Here is an 18,820-nt window from a genome sequence, read left to right as displayed (position 1 = left end):
CCTATAATTTGATCAGTCATCATCAGACTCATTCAGAACTGTCATCATGAAATTGCAATAATGTAAAAACTTTATTTAAAAGCAAGACCATGTAAATTTTGAAAGGCACAAGTAAAAACTAAACAGCTGTCAGAGAGCACAAACCTCCTCCAAGGCAGCTCAGCTTCGCCACAATGCCATTAAAAAGAATTCATGGGTTGGGTTGATGATTCAGATGACAACCAAAATGTAATGGATTGTTCCATGGGTCATACCCTACCGCTACAAAAAGTGACAGCAAAATCCATCTAGAAATATTTGAGTTAGGCTATGAGCAAACCAACAAATGGCAGTAACAACAAAACCTCCTTGACTGAGGTAACAATCTCTCTCTTATAAAAGATAAAGAGAATACACTTTGCCATTTTGCTGCTTCAGCCATACTTATGTGTGTGTAGTAGCTCACAGTGGTTAATGTTAACTAAAGGGTAAAATGCCACATGAAAGTCACATCACCGTCTGTTTACAGGCCTTGGAGAATATACTGCATATGTGAAAAAAGTTGTGGCTCCTTTTGTGGCTCCAGAGGGAGCGCCATGAAATCTAATGAATTGCCTCAAGTGATGTCACTTGCGAAAGCCTTGGTTGGGGTCAAAGACTACGAGTTTGAAATGATAAAACAGCCTCACAGGGTGACATTTGTTTCCTGTATGGGGCCCCATTCTACTTGTTCTTTGCCAGGTGGCCTAATGATAACATCTTTAAAACAAATGACTCGAGATAATCCTGATAGATGAAAGGAAATTCAGTGTGCCTTTATCATGTAAATACAATTCATGTTCATAGTGGCCACTGTTGACCAAAAGCTTTGTAGTTATTGATCAGGTTATGCAGTGATCAATTCTAATTTAAATCCTGTAACGTTTAGAAACTCAGTACGCTGGCACAAAGACTCAGAAAAACTAAAAGATTGAATTTAAAAAGTAAGTGTGTGTGTGCTCAAGCAATCATTTTAAATGTCATGCATGGCGGCTGTATGTGGCTTTTTGACCTCACGCCTCCCCCTCCACTTCCTCTCCAGTGGAGCCAGAGTTCAAGTACGTGGGCAACATGCATGGCAACGAAGTGCTCGGCCGTGAGCTGCTAATTAAGTTTTCCCAGTTTCTGTGTGAGGAGTATCGAGCCGGAAACCAGCGAATCACAAGACTGATCCATGACACACGCATCCACATCCTGCCCTCCATGAACCCTGATGGTTACGAAGTGGCTGCCAGACAGGTAATGTACACCCTGATGTACATGTGAGCTCGAGGCCTCCTCATGCCAAAGGGGAAAGTCTCCCTCAAAGACACCTTTGGCTGTTTTTCTTTAGCAGTCATTTGCCACTTGTAGAGAAAAGCTTTTCACATTTTTATTTGAATGTGTAAATGCCAGTAGAAATGGTGGAAATGTCATACAGTGAAACTCAACGCCTGTGACTTAAGTTACACCTCAGTGTATACATTCAGCACACATACCTTCCAACTGCATTTGATAATATATTTTAAATGTAAATCAGTATATGTGTGTTAATGATTAGCAACTTAGAGCCAGACAATATCAGGTCATTTTCTTGTACTGTCTGCTAATGTCTGTAATAATCCCATCTATTAGTTCCCTGAGAGAGCTCCTAGCTTTCTACCGGAGGTAATTACTGTATATGGACTGTGAAAAAACAGACGAACAGACGTACATGCAACTCCTTTTAACACAAACACACACACATGTGCACACAATCTCGTCGAGACTAATTATATGTCCTGCAGAGGACAGTTGCCAGTCCCTCTCTTTGCCACTCAGACGACACACACATACCACACTATAATTTGTTGTATCAACAGATGTTTGGGTGCAGCAGCATCTAGATAACAACGGAATGGTTGTTTTATTTTCCAGCATTTCCAATGGCATGTTGCTGAGTTGGTGTAATAATTGAGCTTTTGAGGAAAAATGCCAAAAGTATCAGTTCATGTTCATTGCACTGGAAAATGTAAGATTTAAATACTGTCGTTCTGAATCCAACTACTGTTGTTACACTGTAGGTTATGTAATACGAAAGCCATTTTTCATTTGCTGCTACCAAGCAATATCACTTCATAGCTTGAAAATTCTAAACATGTGAATGAAGTCACTCTAATGGGAAAAGCCCAGGTAACCCAGCAGGAGTTGCTGTGTGAAAAGCTTGATATTTTGTCTTTGGGTCAACAGGGTCCAGAGTTCAATGGCTACCTGGTCGGTCGAGGGAACGCCAGGGAAATTGATCTGAACCGTAACTTTCCAGATCTGAATGCGCTCATGTATTACTATGAGAAAACCAGTGGACGAAACCACCACCTGCCCCTGCCGGACAACTGGGAGCAACAGGTCAGTGCTACTGGATAAACAGTCAGGAGACCCAGGGGCATGACACCATTCATCTGTGTGTATGTGTGTGTGCATAGTTGGAGTGAGAGGAAGATGGATGAGCACATTTTTCATGCTTGTGTGAGTGTGTTGTAAATGTTTAAATATAGAGTTGAATAATGAGCGACTAACATAGCTGAGCTATCTTGACTTTAACTTTGTTGACAACGAATTCATGAAATTTATACTGGATCAGATTATACTGCCATAGCTTGAGCTTTAACTAAATAAAAAGATACTGTCCATAAATGTAAATGGTAAGTCAACCCAGTGAATTGGCTGTTTCTGTAGGCTGTTTCTTCTTTGTGTGTCTGTACAGTCTGACCCATTTAGGCGTGTTTGCTTATCTTACTGTAGAACCTATATGCCGTCATATAAACTGTTCTTTTCTTCCCCTCGGTCAGAAAGAGGCCGCTTTCCTTTGTGTTTCAGACTAAAACAGGTGGAGATCCAACATGGTTTAGATACAGTTTATACATTTTTTTGTTTAGATTTTTCTATGTAGGAGATGAATTCCAAGCCTACTATAAGCTTACACTGACATGCAGATGTCCTCTAAAGCTCTCACACTGTGGGAAACATTACATCTGATAAAATATATGTATGCCGTGTGTACAAAGACTTCCAGCTTGTGCCGAACATTTTGTCATTTCACCACCACTGTGGGAAGCTGAGCTGACCTACTCTGCAGTCTCAGAGTACATTACCTGCTTTCCACATAGTTTACAAACCTGTGATTTCACTCACAGTCAACTGTTCATTGCTAAGTCTCTAATAGCACAGATGCTTTCTTTTAAATGTTGATGCTTTAGTCCCTTTCCAGTGGCTTGTGAACAACTGACAAAGCCTTGGCAGATATTGATTTTGCTATAAGACTAATGAAACCCACTCATGAACTAAAAAACCTTTCTGGTCTTTGTTGCCTTTGATTATTCTGCACCCAGGAAATAAACTTCACATGTAAGAAACATCATAAAATCTGCTTAACTACTCCTTACTCCACCAGCCTTTTATACCAAACTGCAGCGAGGACAAGGTTGGTTATCGCTTCTCTGAGAAACTAATTCCAGTGAGAACAGTTTGGAGTAAGTCTGTCTTCAGATACTGAAACACTACAGTCTTCATGAGTGGATTATCTGACATCAAAGGTTGACCTTACTGAGTTATTACAGAAGACAGTTTAACAGCGATAAAGCACTTTCACATATACATTTCGGTGCATTCACGACTTTCATTTATCAGGCACATTGCTCCTTTAAATATGTGTATGTGTGTGTGTGTGTGTCTCATATGTCATTCTATGCCACGGTGACAGCATTTATGGGAGTATATAAGGATCAGCAGTTAATAAATACCTGCCTGTTCTCAAAACAGAAGTCCAACTTCTGGTTACAACTGCTGTGTTCAAGGTCAGTGGGCTCAAATAGGCCTGATTGTTCCTGAAGAGAGCCAGACTGTGTTTATTGTCCTACATACCTTGTTCAAGGAGAGGAATTACTCCTTGTCTCCATGCATGATATATGGCTAAGAGCATGTGACAGAGAAAATAAATGGCAGCCTGACCTGGAATTTGAAGGTTTAAGATAGAGATTCCTTCTGTTTAGGTCATCTGAACCTAAGACTGATCTTGTTTGTACAGAATGAAATGCATTGATTAACAACTGGCAAATATTTGCAGCCTTATGCAACCTTCAAAATAACTGTGTGGCTGACAGATCACTACTTTACAATGTTTATGTATTATGGACTTACTGTAAAAGTAACTGCTATTTCTAGATTCTGGCAGCTTTAACTGAGGTCCAACATCATCTTGTAAACTCATCTTTCTTTTCGAATTCCACACTTAAAAACAGAAAAGGGAGGGACAAGTGCCAAACACAATGCCTGATTCATTTAGAGCCTTATAGCTTTGGAGAGTGATGGAGAAAGCACACTGCAACTAGCTGAAGATGAAGTTGAAGAAACATTTATTAGGCCTGAGAAGGTCAGATGGTACCTTGAATTGTTATCTGTGGTTGTCTGAATATTAACCTGGCTGCCTAAAAGTGAAAAAGCAGCACGGAAAGAGCTAAGAGGTCAGAAAAATCACAGGTAAAATGTGTGCACATGGCAAAGCAGAAAAAAATAGGATTTTCCTAGATTCTCAGCCAAGAGAAGCCAGAGGTTCTGGGTGAAAATAAATCTGTACAGTATGTCTTCATATTTGATTAAGGGATAAAGTGAAAGTTGTGTGCAATAGGTAACAAGACAATACCAAGTAGTGTATGTAGCAGACAGACACTAAAATGTCATTGAGCTGTTTGTTTCAATGACTGTGAAAGAACGGACTAATTATTTAATAATAATTTAATCTAGACATTATATACACTACAGCACAAGGAGTAGCTAGATTCAATATGTGTCTGTGTGTGTGTCTATATGCATATATATGTATAAACCTCCATATGACATGTACATTGTTAGTAAATCACTCCTACTGCTTTCTAATTGAATATCCTCCACAGGTTGAACCAGAGACTTTGGCAGTCATAAAATGGATGCAAAACTACAACTTTGTCCTGTCAGCCAACCTCCATGGAGGAGCTGTGGTGGCCAACTACCCCTTTGACAAGTCAAGAGATGCCCGCATTCGACTGCGGACGACATACGCAGCCACTCCGGATGACAAGCTCTTCAGACAGGTACAGTGTGCTGCAAAATAAGAATTCTTTCCAGATGTCTGTTGCGTGTTTGTTAAAACTATGGTGTGGATGAATGGGCACATTTACATTTGGTGATAGTTGGCGAGGACCTACTCGTACGCTCACAGCTGGATGCACAATGGTTGGAACTGTGGGGACTTCTTTGATGAGGGGATCACCAATGGGGCCAGATGGTACTCTCTGTCCAAAGGTAAGCAAAACCTCTCATCTTTAAGTACAAGGAGAGAAAGCAACTGTCATGAAAACCATGCCACTGTTACAGTATCTGTAAAAATACTCATTTTCTCTGGGCTTGCTACCTCTCACATATACAAATCACATTCCCTATGGATGTCCAAAATTCCATCCGAGCTTTAGAGAACATCCACTATCATCAAAGACAAGGCCACGTGCATGAATGATGGCACTGACACAGACTCAGCATGAATGAAGTGCATTGAATGGTTTGTGAGGCCTGTTTCAGTGTCGTCATGATCTCTCTGGCTCTTTCTGAGGCCCCTGTGTTCTTCACCTCTTCACCAACAGAATCGCCAACACGGCCTTTAAATTTATATCACTCCAGATTTATATTTGCGCTGCACAAAGCTTCCACTTGTGTCCAGTTCATTTTGTCATTTGGTAATGACTGTTAGTAGCACTTGGTCTATAAACAGAATGTTTCAGACACACCAGTCCATATTTGTTATAATTTCTAATCTGAATTTTGGTGAATATTGTGAAAAATACTGTTCCATTTACATATTAAAACAGCACAGATTTGTACATTTTACAAGTCAGCTGAGGATGTTCATCCACAGAACTTACTCATCAGCCTCACTCCATCATAACGTTGCCTCATAAGGCCTCAACTACTTTAACATAGATGCTCGTAAAGGAATGCACACATGTTTTACGTTTAGAATATGTGTAGCTTTTCTATTGACCTCATTTTAATCACAAGTGGTAAAACTTGAAGTCCATATCCTCACTCGTTAAGTTTCTGGGTCGTTGAGCTTTCTTTTAAGATTTCATTGATACTTACAGTAATGTTTTGCCATAGAATGCTTGAAATATACAGTACAGAAAATGTATCAGACTGTCTTTAGCTCAGTTACTCTGAAACTGCAACAATAACAATATTTGCCTCTTTGATCTGTAAGTCCTGGTCTGGGCTGATCTGGATTTTTCTGTGGAATATGAATCTGTAGAGCTTTGGAGTTGAGCGATGTAAGCTTTTGAACTGAATAAAAACGCCTACAGTCACATTTAGTAGGAGCATGTTGTGTTTATTTTAACAACTGCTTTTGCTCCAAGTCTTATGTCATGGTCTGTGAGGTTGTATTTGATCCCTCTCTCATAATCCTGGACTCATATGTGTTAGGCTTTGTTGAAAACTCCACTCTGACTTCAAATATGTTAAAAGTCCAACTAAAACGAAATAAATGAAACAGCATTCAAACAGCTTAGCAGAGGTTGTGGCACTGACCAAAATTGCAGTTTTTGAGTCAGCTTTATTAAATTCCACTTTTTTTTATAAATCACATCAGCTCCTTAAAATCTGAACACTCTCTTTATGTTTATGTGGGGGCCAAGTAAACCAGTTTGGACTCCTCTCTCTCTCTCTCTCTCTCTGTCTCTCTGTCTCTCTCTCTCTCTCAAATATCTGTGTGCAATTTAGGCATGCAGGACTTCAACTATCTGTACACCAACTGTTTTGAGATCACCCTGGAGCTGAGCTGTGATAAGTTCCCTTCAGCATCAGCACTACCCAGTGAATGGCTGGCCAACCGAGAAGCACTGGTTTCATATCTGGAACAGGTCAGAGCACAATCTGGCAAATTACAGTTATGTCAGTAAAGTATTACAGTCGTACAACAGACAGACATACTGTACAGTTATACACAAAAACACATCTGCCAAGTGTAAAGAGTCAGGTAATCTGGCTTCTTGTAAATACTGGCTGGGATTTCCTGGATAAAGTGACTCAGAATCCAGTGTAATACAAGTAAACTGACTTTTACCTTCCATCAACAATGAAAAGAGACCTTGGTTTGAGGACAAAATCCCCTTTATCCCACTGAGATAAAATACACTGATGCATAGCCTCTAATAGTGTTTCTAAAGTTGCAAGGGAGGGCTCAGAAATGCAAACCTTTTCCACAGCACTGATTAAACAGAGCAAAGCGAATGGCCTTGTGGATATTGCTCTGTACTTGTTATGCTCTGAGGCTGGGGAAGGTGGGGAAAGTGAATAAGGTCCCTGGTTTTAGAAATTTCATTTGGAAGCGTATTTTATGACCTGATATAATTTGTAATCATTGCTGTGTTCTACTGCGGCATTCAATCATAAAGCTATTTGTGGTCTCACTTATATAATTTATCTTTATTGTATGTCACACATTATATTTTACTGTAGGTGGCATAAAATTTACAAACAGGCATTTCTCCTTTTTCAGGTGCATCATGGGATAAAAGGCATGGTGTATGATGAAAACAACAACCCAGTTGGCAATGCTGAGATCTCAGTAGCAGGCATCCATCATGATGTGACCAGCGGTAAGATGTAGCCGGAGGGGTGTTGCTTCATCGTTGTACAGATTGGTTGCTATTACTGGGAGTTTTTTTTCTCCTTTGCGAAATATGTCAGTTGATCAGACATATCAAATGATCTACTATTGTCTTGCCCAATGATATGCAATAATCCATCACCCATCGATTATCTATACCGCTTATCCTGAAGAGGGTCGCAAGGGGCTAGAGTCAATCTCAGCTGACATTGGGTGAGAGGGAAGGTACACCCTGGACAGGTGGGAGAAAGCCGGAGTACACGGCTTCACACAGTCCACACAGCCACATGCAAACCCCTAACAGAAAGGCATTGGGTTGGCTGGGGCTCAAACCTGGAACCTGATTATTGTGAGGCGACAGTGCGAACCACTGCGCACAATGCCGCCCCGATATGCACTAAAAACATGTCCAAAAACTGTTAAAAAAACCCTCAATCACACCAACATTGAGTCAAAATGAACTGTGCCTTTGTGCTTCTTGGAAAAAGGTCCAGCTCTCAACAGTGTAGGCGAAAGAGTCTGTTTTTATAGTTGTATTTCACTGCATTATCAGAATGAAAAAAACAAGTGTGGCCTCACACTAGAATGGAACAAGCCACCCCCTAGTGGTCAGTGGTGAAAATGAACTTTAAATTTAATGCAAACTGTACTATATTTACATTTACTCAAGTATTATACCTAAGTGCAATTCACAGGCACTTGTACTTTACTTGAGTATTTTAGTTTCATACTACTATATACTTGTATTCCTCTACATTAAGGACTAAATGATTCTATGTTTCAACCTCTCATCTTTTTCAACCTGTGCTTCTCCAGGGCTACACGGTGACTATTTCAGGCTCCTGTTACCAGGCACCTACACTGTGACAGCCTCTGCGCCGGGTTATACCCCCTCCACCAGCACTGTTACAGTGGGACCAGCCGAGGCTATACAGGTGTGCTTTTATACTGATAAGACAGGAATCTTCATAGTTTTACTCTCCAGTCTATGTTTTAGTGGATAAACCAGGTAGATCGTAGTCCAAATATGCTTTTGAGTAAGCCCACAAAAGGCTTGTGGTACATTTTTCTTTCTCTGTGCCCTTTATGCAGTTTGCACTCGCTCACTCACTCACTCCTTGTTCTTCACGTCTTCCTTGACAGCTTAATTTTTACTTGAAAACAGCACCGAAACAACCCCTCAAGTTGAAGCCCCACCACAGCAAGAAGAACCTCTCATCCCCCAAGAACCCTTTAAAACTCGGCCCAAGATGAGGCAAGAACATTAATTAGAACAACACACAAACATACTGTATACTGTATATATACATACACTGAAAGGCCCCTCGTAAAACATACACGTACATTCATACATGCATACAAATACATACAAATTATGGAATGATAAAAGACCATAGTATATGTTTGTAAGTTTATCTCTGTAGTCAACTGATTGTGTATTTCAGACTTCTGGGCTTTTGTTTTTTGTTGATAAAATAAACTGGCTGTATTAAAAACCTGGTGTATTTATGTAACAATATTGATTTATATGAACACAACTATCCTGTATTTGTAAAGGACTATTTTATTTTTGATTATTATAATTTGATGAAAATGGAGAGTGAAAATAAAAGACTGTTTTTTCAGTCCTAATTTATTCTCGCTTTATTGTGTTTTTACTGTATTTTATCTGCTTAGTGCTTTAATTCATTTGAATAAATAATGTTTTTTTTTTTCTTAATGATAGCAGTAATGGCAATAGTAAGTTTTATTTTGTAGCATTTTCATCCACACATAAGGAGTACATGGAGCATGAAGGGACATAAAAGTAAATTAACAAAATAAAATGAAGAAGTATCACTAATGAAATTCACTGCACCTTGTAAAGCTCAACTTTCATAATGATTCCATAATGACTATAATAATTATTATATTTCATATCACCAAAATACTCCTGGAGGCCAATTTTAGATATTTGTATCTTTTGACTTCTGACTTTATATCTTGTACTAACAATTTCATTACAGGCTTCACCCATGTGTCACCACAGTGCAACCTGTGCCGATCCCAAGAAAGTGCGTCTTTCCTTTTTCCTGTCTGTCAGAGAGAAGCTATTGTTGTATTCTCTAGTGTTTGTGAACGGTGCGGAAAAACCTAGTAGCAAGAAGTCCTGTTTAAGTGTCACACGAATTTCCTGTTTACTAAAGAGATCATGTTCTTGAAAAAATTTCAGCCATTTTCTTTTAAATTAGATCAAATTAATGCTTTATTGCATCTGTAGTGGAAGCTACAAAATGACATTTGTGCTGAACAACTGAGATTAATGCACACACTGTTGCAGACTTTCCAAAGAGAGATACAGAGATCTTCATATCAAGTTCATATCAACAGGACATTGAAACCATTTGATGATCACTACACTGCTTGATCCTGGTATGAGCTGGGGAAGCAACAGCAAAGCAGATGATACGGTAGATGCAGAACAAGCTGACATGAAGACTGAAGTTCTGCTTTTTCACCAGATGGGGCCTCAGCTTCCTGGAGGTGGCAGCAAAGGACAGGATAACATTTCTGCAAACAATTCACAGGAAAATGAATGGACAGAACAACTCTCATTTGTTTACCTTTGTTTTCTAACTGTTTATCTTTCATAATTTATGTGGGTATGTTACATTTCAGGTACCAGTCTGAGCATAAAATAGGCAAGAGTGGCATAAATTCAACAGCAGAACATAATAGATTGGTAACTTTTAGTGTAACCAACAGAAACAAAGTAATGGTCAATACTGGAAATATTTTAGGAACAATTAAATGATCATAACAGAGTAAACTCAAAGACGTGCTCAGAGGTGGATTTTTCTGATGAGAGCAACTGAGAATAGAACATTTTGCTATGTTCTTTGCATCAGATTGCCAAGCAATGAACCAAAAGTCAAAGCTGAGCTGTAAGCAATTTGATATTAGTCATATAACATTAAACACATTGTCATGATAAAAGTCATAACAGTCATTACGTCATTCAGTTACTGACATCAGTTCAACTATCAGTCCAGTAACCGGAATACCCATGATCATTTCTCTCACTCCAATACTTTATCACAGTTGCTTCTCAGGGGAAGTACAATAGGATTATTGTACAACAGCCAAAGTGTTCTCTGCCTACAGTGTGTTGTAGTGACGATCAACTGGCAGCAAGTATTCAAAGACAACAATTGACCCACATACTGCCCTTAAATGAAAGTGGTCACTGTGAGAGAAGACAAAGCCAGCATTTCATACAGTGCTGCTGCTCTGGAGTGTTCTCAGCTGTAGTGTTGGTGTGTGTGTGTGTGCTTAGTTGGCCAAATGTGGCGTCAATGAAGCCCACCAGTAGTCCTCCTACACTGACTTACCCACATTCACTGAATCAGAGTTTATGAAGACGTCCCATGACACAGTTGGACCAGGGTTAGCGTAAGTTATAGACCAGTTACTTTAAACAAAACATTGAAATATATAGAAAATGCATTGTTGTGTAACTTAAAACAAAGTTGATATTTCAAAGATTATTGGTTTTCATTGGACAGTGATATAATGGCATAATGAACAGTATAGTGGTATAATGCATTATGGTTATAAATAAATGCAAGTTGTAGCTCCACATTTTTCACAATACATATTATTATACTGTAGCTTTCAATATCATAAATGCTATTAATAATATTAATAGTAAATGTACTATGGTATCACTTTATGCAACATACTTGCCACCTATCTCATACATTTACACCTGCATACTTTAAAAATATGTCACATACATACTCTTTCAACTATAAAGCTATGTCGAACAACACACATCATCATCGTGGACAATACATACACACACTGACACATGCATATACTGTATAAAAGTATACAATCTGTTTTATTTGTGCTGTTGTTTTAATCCTTATTATGTGTTAAAATAATTTAATTGAAGGAAATATACTAAATGTACTTAAATTCTCCACAGCATGACAGTTTCAGTTACTTTTCTGATTAAGATTTTACATACAAATGATGTGATTAGCCTTTAGGATATATGATGCAATGTGTTAGGTTACACTACATGTCAGCATGAGCAGGTGACTGCATGGGCTTTCCTGGTGCTGAAGCCCACAGGCATGGAATTATAAAGGGCAACAGCTTCACTGGTTGGAAACTGGAAAATAATATAAGTATGAATTCATTATATAGGTGTTGTTATGTCAGATTTCAATTATACCTGACACCATGGTCTATGTCTGTACTTTATATACAGTATAAAGCAAATCTGTGAATATAGCAAAGTGTACAGTAGAGTGTGCTGCTATGTGTGTCTTCGAGTGAGCCTGTTTTTGTGTGTTTTTGTGTGGCCTCCCTTGTATCTTTGCCCTTTTCTGCAGCCTACTGGTTTAGTTTCCTGCAATTGTTCTGCACATACAAGATCACATACAGTATGAGGAAGCTGCTATTACTGCAGACACAGCAAAAACTGGATTCACTGTTTTATATCACAACACACAGTGGCCATGGCTGGGAAAAGGATTAGCAGACATACAGTCATGCAACTATGCTTTTCTAACTCTAAAAAAGCTGTTTATTGTCTTAATGACTCAAAATAAAAGAGCTGCGTGTTTAAGAAGAAATCCACTGAACACCTTCCAGCTGAGTGTCAACAAGCTTGATTAACACCAAGTTAGCAAATTCCACTTTGGTCACATTTATCCTTGTCATGTTTAACCAATTACAGAAGTGGTTACCTAAAAATTAGAGAAGCACTGTGTGACCGGAAGATCTTTTGTTCAATCCCTAGACTGACAGGATTAAATCTGGATGGGTCAGGGTTCGGGTGTTAGTGCCACACTTGCCTCACCCTCATTAACACCATCGTGGTGCCCTGGAGCAAGGCCCCTAACCCCCCAACCGCTCTAGTGGAGCCGCTCAGTGGCCATCAGGTCGGCCTGTGGTTGTACTGACCAGCTTCCAGGTGTGAATGTCATCAGGGTGTTCCTGCCTACCAGAGAAGCTACCCTACTCTTAATTAAGCTATTATGACTATTAAGTGATTATCTGAGAAAATAATAGAGATTTACTCACACTGAGAATAATAATTTCTTGCAACCCTAATCAGTAGGGAAAAGTACTCTTTAATCTAAACAAAAAATTCCCACTGAATGCTGTCTTTCCATTTCATTCATTCCAACTTTATTTATAAAGCAGTAAAAACAACCAAGGTGGACCAAAGTGCTGTACAGTGTAAATAACAATATACATTAAAAATAAACACAAGTACAGATAAAATCAACACCAATATGAGATATCAGTCAATACAGATAAAATCAACACCAATATAAATGATCAAAATGTCAACGAGAATAAATGAGTTTTCAAAAGGGACTTAAAAACAGGCAAAAAAGAGGCTTGTCTGATGGGCAGCGGTAAATCATTCCATAGCTTGGGAGCAGCAGCCGCAAAGGCACTATCACCTCTAAGCTTGCGCTTTGTTCTGGGCACATTCAAAAGTAACTGATTAGCTGACCTGATTTCTAGATTAATATAATGAATGCATTCATATTTAATCAGACTGAATGTTTTATTTGTTGAAGATGGGGCTGATTTCAACTGATGTACAGTCTCCTGGTAGTTTTTTCACCATATTTTCACATTGCTACCCTCTGGAAGGTGCTACAGGGCCCTGAAATGCCACACCACGAGACTGAAGAACAGTTTTTACCCCTCAGCTTAATTCTCAGCCCCCTATCCCACTGCCCCCACCTCTGTTATCTTATTGTGTGGATGCTGATTAGCTCTTGGACTTGTTTCATGTGAGCAACTATCGCACTGCAACTTTAATAATTTTTAATTCTAATTTTAATATTTTATGTGCTTCTTGTGTTTTTAACTAACTTATCTGTATAGAGTGAGATGTGTGAGTGTGTGGGTGATGGAAGTATCTCTAGGAGAGCTGTCTTTTAAATGTCGTTGTATTTTTTTCAGTGCAATGACAATAAAGGATATCCTATTCTATTCTAGTTTAATTTATAATAAAGTCAAATTGTAGCTGTCAGAAAACTGATCTGAGGAAAAACTGTATGATTCTATATGAAATGTTGTGGACTACTGTAATGTAACAACAAAAGGGAAAGTACCACAAATGTAGCTAAACGTATGTACTTTATTAGGCTGTATCACTGTTTACTAGGCACATACGGTAACTGCATAGCTATGCATTATTGGGAAACAACAGTGACAGTATAGCTACAAGAACCCGGTACTTTCTTCACTTAGTTCATTTGAATTAAACTGATCTTGGAATGACTCGGGTCCTGCCCACTATTTTCTTTTCCGTCAGGCATCAGCCGAGCCAGCCACGGATCTCATTGGAAAAAGTGGGTGGCGTTGTCGCGCGTAGGCATGGAGAGGCGCAGAGCGCCGCGGCTGCTCCTGATTCTGATGTTATGACAGCTGATAGTGCCATCTTTCCATGCCAGTAGTGTTTCTTAACTTTCACGCCGAGATACAGCCGATCTTCCCAGGAACAATGACTCTGTGCGCGGCCCCAAAGCTGTGGGAAGTGTAGTTGCTGAGAAGTTGTGTCGTGAGGAAAAGCCACTCCGCCACCATCAGGCTGGACAAGTTGGATATCTCGTCGGGCTGGATCTAACGGCTGGATAGCACGTGGTCCTGTTGCGGTTCAACCGCGTTACAGGCAAGAAAAGCACAACTTCCTAACTTTTACCTCTTGTGTAGTGCTACACGATCTAGAAAAACGTTGATCAAGACGCGTTGTGTGCGTAAAGATGTTTGTAATGACTTCAGTTGCTACACAGCTTTACAACGTTACATTACTTTCTCTCTACAGGGTAATAACGCTGCATTTTCCTTCATTAGACTTGTCTGAAAAGGTGTGTCGTGTAACAGCCAGGTGCCCACAGTCATACTTTGGCCATGATTCGCCCTCCGCAGGCTTCAGAGCAGCCAGACTTGGTGTGAATACCAGAGCTGTTAGACTAACGACGTGAGCAGAATGAGCGATAGCAGTGAACACAACATGTGCTGCAGACCAAATAACCCCCCTGCTGTGTGTCTGTCACCTGTGGCCGCTTTCCAGCCAGTTGTTCCACCGTGTGAGAGAGACAGCAAAACGCACAAAGGCATCACACGCACTGAGCTGAGCTATGGTGCTGTGATGTTTAATGCTCTGTTGCATTATGGTCTCTGACACTGTTCTGGTCCGTTTTATGTTCTGATATATCTTCTGTTCTGTTGAATTCCGCCCCATTACACTTGCTGGTCCTGTCCTGTTCTGCTCTAACCTAACAGTTCTGTTTTGACAGCTCTATTCTGTGCTGTTGTATAGAGCCATTATGGTTTCAGTTAGACTACTGGGAGCACTGGCACACTGCTCCAGTTTGACACTGGTCTCCCAGGCTCTATAAATCACTGTAGAGTCATTACTGCATCTGGGCTCCAGACTAACCCTTTACACACTGGTGTTGCTCACTGAAAATTTTAGGTGAACCAGCACAAAATTTAGGCTTGAATTGCAACACATTGACATTTTTCCTCCTCTTTAAAGACAGGGACACATTTCATAATGTAGTCTTACATCGGCAGTGCGGGTTGTTGTGACATGACATGCCTGCCTGTTTGTTACAGCTGCACTTTGTGTCTTTTAGCTGTGAAATCAAAAGTATCGAGGTTCAGCTTGTGCTGCTGCTACTGCTTGAATGTCCACCACTCACAGGTTTATCATCATGCTTCATACTTATCATGTTGTTTTGAAGCACAAGGAAGTGAGTGTTGTTTCTGTTTAAACACACTGAACACAGTAGAAAAATTAGATGCACCAATATCTCAACTAAAAATATCAATCAGGAAGACAACATAAACCGCAAAATTGCTACAGCGCCACTATTGTAAGTTGAAGTGCTTTGGCACTGACACAACATCAAGGCTTCTGTATTTTACTTCGCCTGCAGGGATCCAACTCACCCATCATTTCTGAAAAGTGAAAAGATTTGTTCCTTCTAGCGTAGCAGGACTTTACATGAAAATGCATTTTACTTATTCCTTCATCTGAGTCATACCTGGCAATCTTCTTTTAACTACTGTCAGCACATTAATCAAGTGTAGGCATCTTTTTCTCTTCAGTTGTCTTTGTGTTTAGTACCTAGCCAGGAGTTTGGATGCACAAAAACATCCTTCACACTAAATTATTGAACACTAGCAACAGGTTTCTATATCAACACATGGTGACAAAGAAACCTGAGACGTTTGTGTCGGTTTGCATGTCTTTGGGTGTTCCTGGAATATGCAAAACGGCAATAATAAACATGCCTTTATGATGCATGGGAAAGACAGAAAAGCTCAATTTGTCACAGTATTAGGAAACACACTGTCACTTCAGAGAGAAACTGTGGCTCGGATGTTAAAATGACAACACTCCTTACGTTCGTTGCTGGTGGCGCAACATTAGCTATAGCTAATAGCTAAAATTAGAGTGAAAATAAGGAAGTCGCCTTCCTTCAAAGATCTGCTTGGTGATTAAAATGATGTCATATTCCTCAGCTGACACGTTTTGGCTTCAACATCTTTAGAGGAAACCATAATAAGGGCATTATGTAGAACGAATGGAGGGGGAGGTATGTTTATACATAAATAGAATCCATAATTGTGATAGAATGTCCAACAATGTTTTATTTTAAAAATCAAAATAATGGATTTTCTAAATCAAAAAAGCTGAGACAATTAGCAATAGAGGCAGACAGACTCAGAGCTGGGCACAGCGACAAAAACACTGAACAAAGCAGCACTCTGTCAAGGCTCAGTAATCTGCACAGTTAGCTGTTATTTTCAGTGTCAACATGGTACTGGTAGAGGCTAAGATTATTTAAATAAGTAGCTAAGGGTTGGACTGGGAGTAGCATGAATAGAAAGGCTGGAGGATCAATAAACAGTGTGAGTACTGACCTTGATGGGGTTGGTTTACAGCAAACACAGTGTTCATCAAATCATCGAATGGTGCCTGAACCCCCATCACACCACACATTTCTGATATTGGAACAAAGGGGGCTACTTCTGACAAACCAGTGATATGAATGTGCTGCTCACTTCGCACAGCTGTGTGTGCAGAGGTGAGAAAACTGTTGTCTGTCTAAATTATTCCAGACCAGTCCCAGGAGGTGATTCACAAACATGTCAGCAGCAGTGTCAAGCCCACTTAGGAAAACTCATCAATGCAGGCTAGGTTTTCCCATCTCTGCAGTCTCTTGTTAATGTCCTCGGTTCCCCCTGAAATATCTAAAAGTTTGAGCACAAGATGTGAGAATTTTGAGCTTGGGTGGATCTTTCCAAAAGGCATATTCAGTCCCTGTGAATTGACCGTGTTTCTGCAGGCATGTTATGATGTGACTTTTAATTGAGCTCAGTTATGCAACAGATCATATACAAACTATTAGGTGTCAGCCGTGGTTTAAGGGTGCGGCATATCCTTGGGCACCTCTGGGGTCCTCTCAGTGAAACCCCTCTGCCGTCCAAACGGGTCTAAGTATCCGTGACAACACAGCCTCGGCCCTCTGAGCTCAGACATCTGAGCTCTCCTCCTTGCAGTGGAAATGTTTATGCAAAAGCGCGGTCCCACCCAGTGTCTGTATACTTGTGTGTACGAGTGTCATACAAGTCATTGATATTCAACACGTGCATGCTTATGAAGGGAATGGAGAAACAAATATGGGGAGTGAGATGAGTTATGGAAAGAAAGAAAGAAAGAAAGAAAGAAAGGAAAAAGTCAGGATGAAGTGAAGTCTAAAAATAATCACATTCCCCTGAGGAATGCTTGAATGTCCGCCCTAACTGCTGAGATGCTGGAAAGCAAAATGAATGAAAATGTGAAGACAGAGGTGGATCAAGATCATCGGCTGAGCCACAACGTCAGAAGCGGCGTTTCACAAGAGCCCACCCACCCAGGCTTTCCCCACAGATTCAGCTGCAACACAGATTTCATGTAACTTTGTCAATGAACACTTATAGTTTTGCTGCATTATAGTTTTTATTAATTTAGTAGTTTAACTAATGTAAATAAGACACAGAGCAGAACTCCCTAAGATGTCAATAGAGACTTTGTGTGTGGAGGAGACGCAGACAAGACAGGACTGGCTGCTGAAGCAGAGGTGTGACTGGTTTGAGAGGGACTGAGAGGCTTGTCCTGTTCAGGATTAAACAGCTGCTCTGTACCACAGTACCTGTCTTGGTTAACCTTGGATTATTTTATAGGACTAGTGTCGCATCCTTCAACACTGTTGATTGGAATTTGTCTTGGTAGGCTTACAGTAACAACAATGAGACACTCCCTCAAGATAAAAGAAGCGATATGTCATCCTTAAGCACAGATGCCGTTCTTCTGTTTGAGCTGTTTTACATAGAAGGAACAGTTTATCCTTTTTCTTTGTGTAAGCAATTTCAGAGTAGGACTGTAGCAAAGGCAGAATAGCTATGTTAGTATATCTGTCTGCTTTTTCGACTGTTTCTCTGTGTGTGTTTAGTTTTCACACATTTGAGTGAAAGAGACGTCTTGGCCAGATATTTCAACAGAGTCTGGCATCTTCAGGCGTTTGACTCAGCTTGCCAGATGTGCTGCCTCATCTGGTTGAAATGCACTGTAAAATCCAGGCTGCTGTTCTAACTGTCCTGCCTTCTACTTGTTTACAGCAAAAACATTAGAGCACAACACGGGACATTACTGTAGAGTTTCTGAGGATTGCTTTCATCAAACAGATGCAACATGAGATGAACATCAAAAACTAGAGGTGTGGGAGGGCCCTGGGCGGCATTTAACCCCAGAATATTACATGATGTGCAGATTAGAGCAGAAACAGTTACTCGAACAATCGATTAGCTTGTTGAAACAATTTTAATTTGTGGCTATTTTGATAGGTTAACAATGAAAATTCAGCCACTAAACCAGCAGAATACCCTAAACAAAATTACTTCATATGATTTTTGTGGAGCAGCACGGTGGCGCGGTGGTTAGCGCTGTTGCGAGAAGGTTCTGGGTTCGAGCCCCGGCTGGGCTGACCTGGGGCCTTTCTGTGCGGAGTTTGCATGTTCTCCCCGTGCTTGCGTGGGTTCTCTCCGGGTGCTCCGGCTTCCTCCCAAAGATATGCAGCATTG

At 40.2% G+C, this 18,820-nt stretch overlaps 2 protein-coding genes across 4 annotated transcripts in view; both read left to right on the top strand.

The window, feature by feature from the left end:
- Window positions 1-9,286, top strand: part of cpn1 (carboxypeptidase N, polypeptide 1) — a 13,588-nt gene extending 4,302 nt beyond the window's left edge. For both annotated transcript variants that reach the window (XM_020605356.1, XM_020605355.1), the window contains 8 exons: window positions 1,061-1,257; window positions 2,227-2,382; window positions 4,926-5,102; window positions 5,202-5,313; window positions 6,781-6,920; window positions 7,559-7,658; window positions 8,486-8,604; window positions 8,813-9,286. In XM_020605356.1, coding sequence (XP_020461012.1) covers window positions 1,061-1,257; window positions 2,227-2,382; window positions 4,926-5,102; window positions 5,202-5,313; window positions 6,781-6,920; window positions 7,559-7,658; window positions 8,486-8,604; window positions 8,813-8,923 — 1,112 coding nt within the window. In that variant the 3' untranslated portion in view covers window positions 8,924-9,286. The remainder of the gene's footprint in view (window positions 1-1,060; window positions 1,258-2,226; window positions 2,383-4,925; window positions 5,103-5,201; window positions 5,314-6,780; window positions 6,921-7,558; window positions 7,659-8,485; window positions 8,605-8,812) is intronic.
- A 5,053-nt stretch (window positions 9,287-14,339) lies between these two features.
- Window positions 14,340-18,820, top strand: part of dnmbp (dynamin binding protein) — a 37,696-nt gene continuing 33,215 nt past the window's right edge. For both annotated transcript variants that reach the window (XM_020605229.1, XM_020605228.1), the window contains exon 1: window positions 14,340-14,357. The gene's annotated coding sequence lies outside the window, so the exon portion shown is untranslated. The remainder of the gene's footprint in view (window positions 14,358-18,820) is intronic.

Source organism: Monopterus albus, unplaced genomic scaffold (assembly GCF_001952655.1).
Source record: "Monopterus albus unplaced genomic scaffold, M_albus_1.0 scaffold69.1, whole genome shotgun sequence".
In the NCBI taxonomy this organism is placed as follows: domain Eukaryota; kingdom Metazoa; phylum Chordata; class Actinopteri; order Synbranchiformes; family Synbranchidae; genus Monopterus; species Monopterus albus.
Note: the sequence above shows the minus strand (reverse complement) of the source record. Positions and strands in the feature narration are given on the sequence as shown.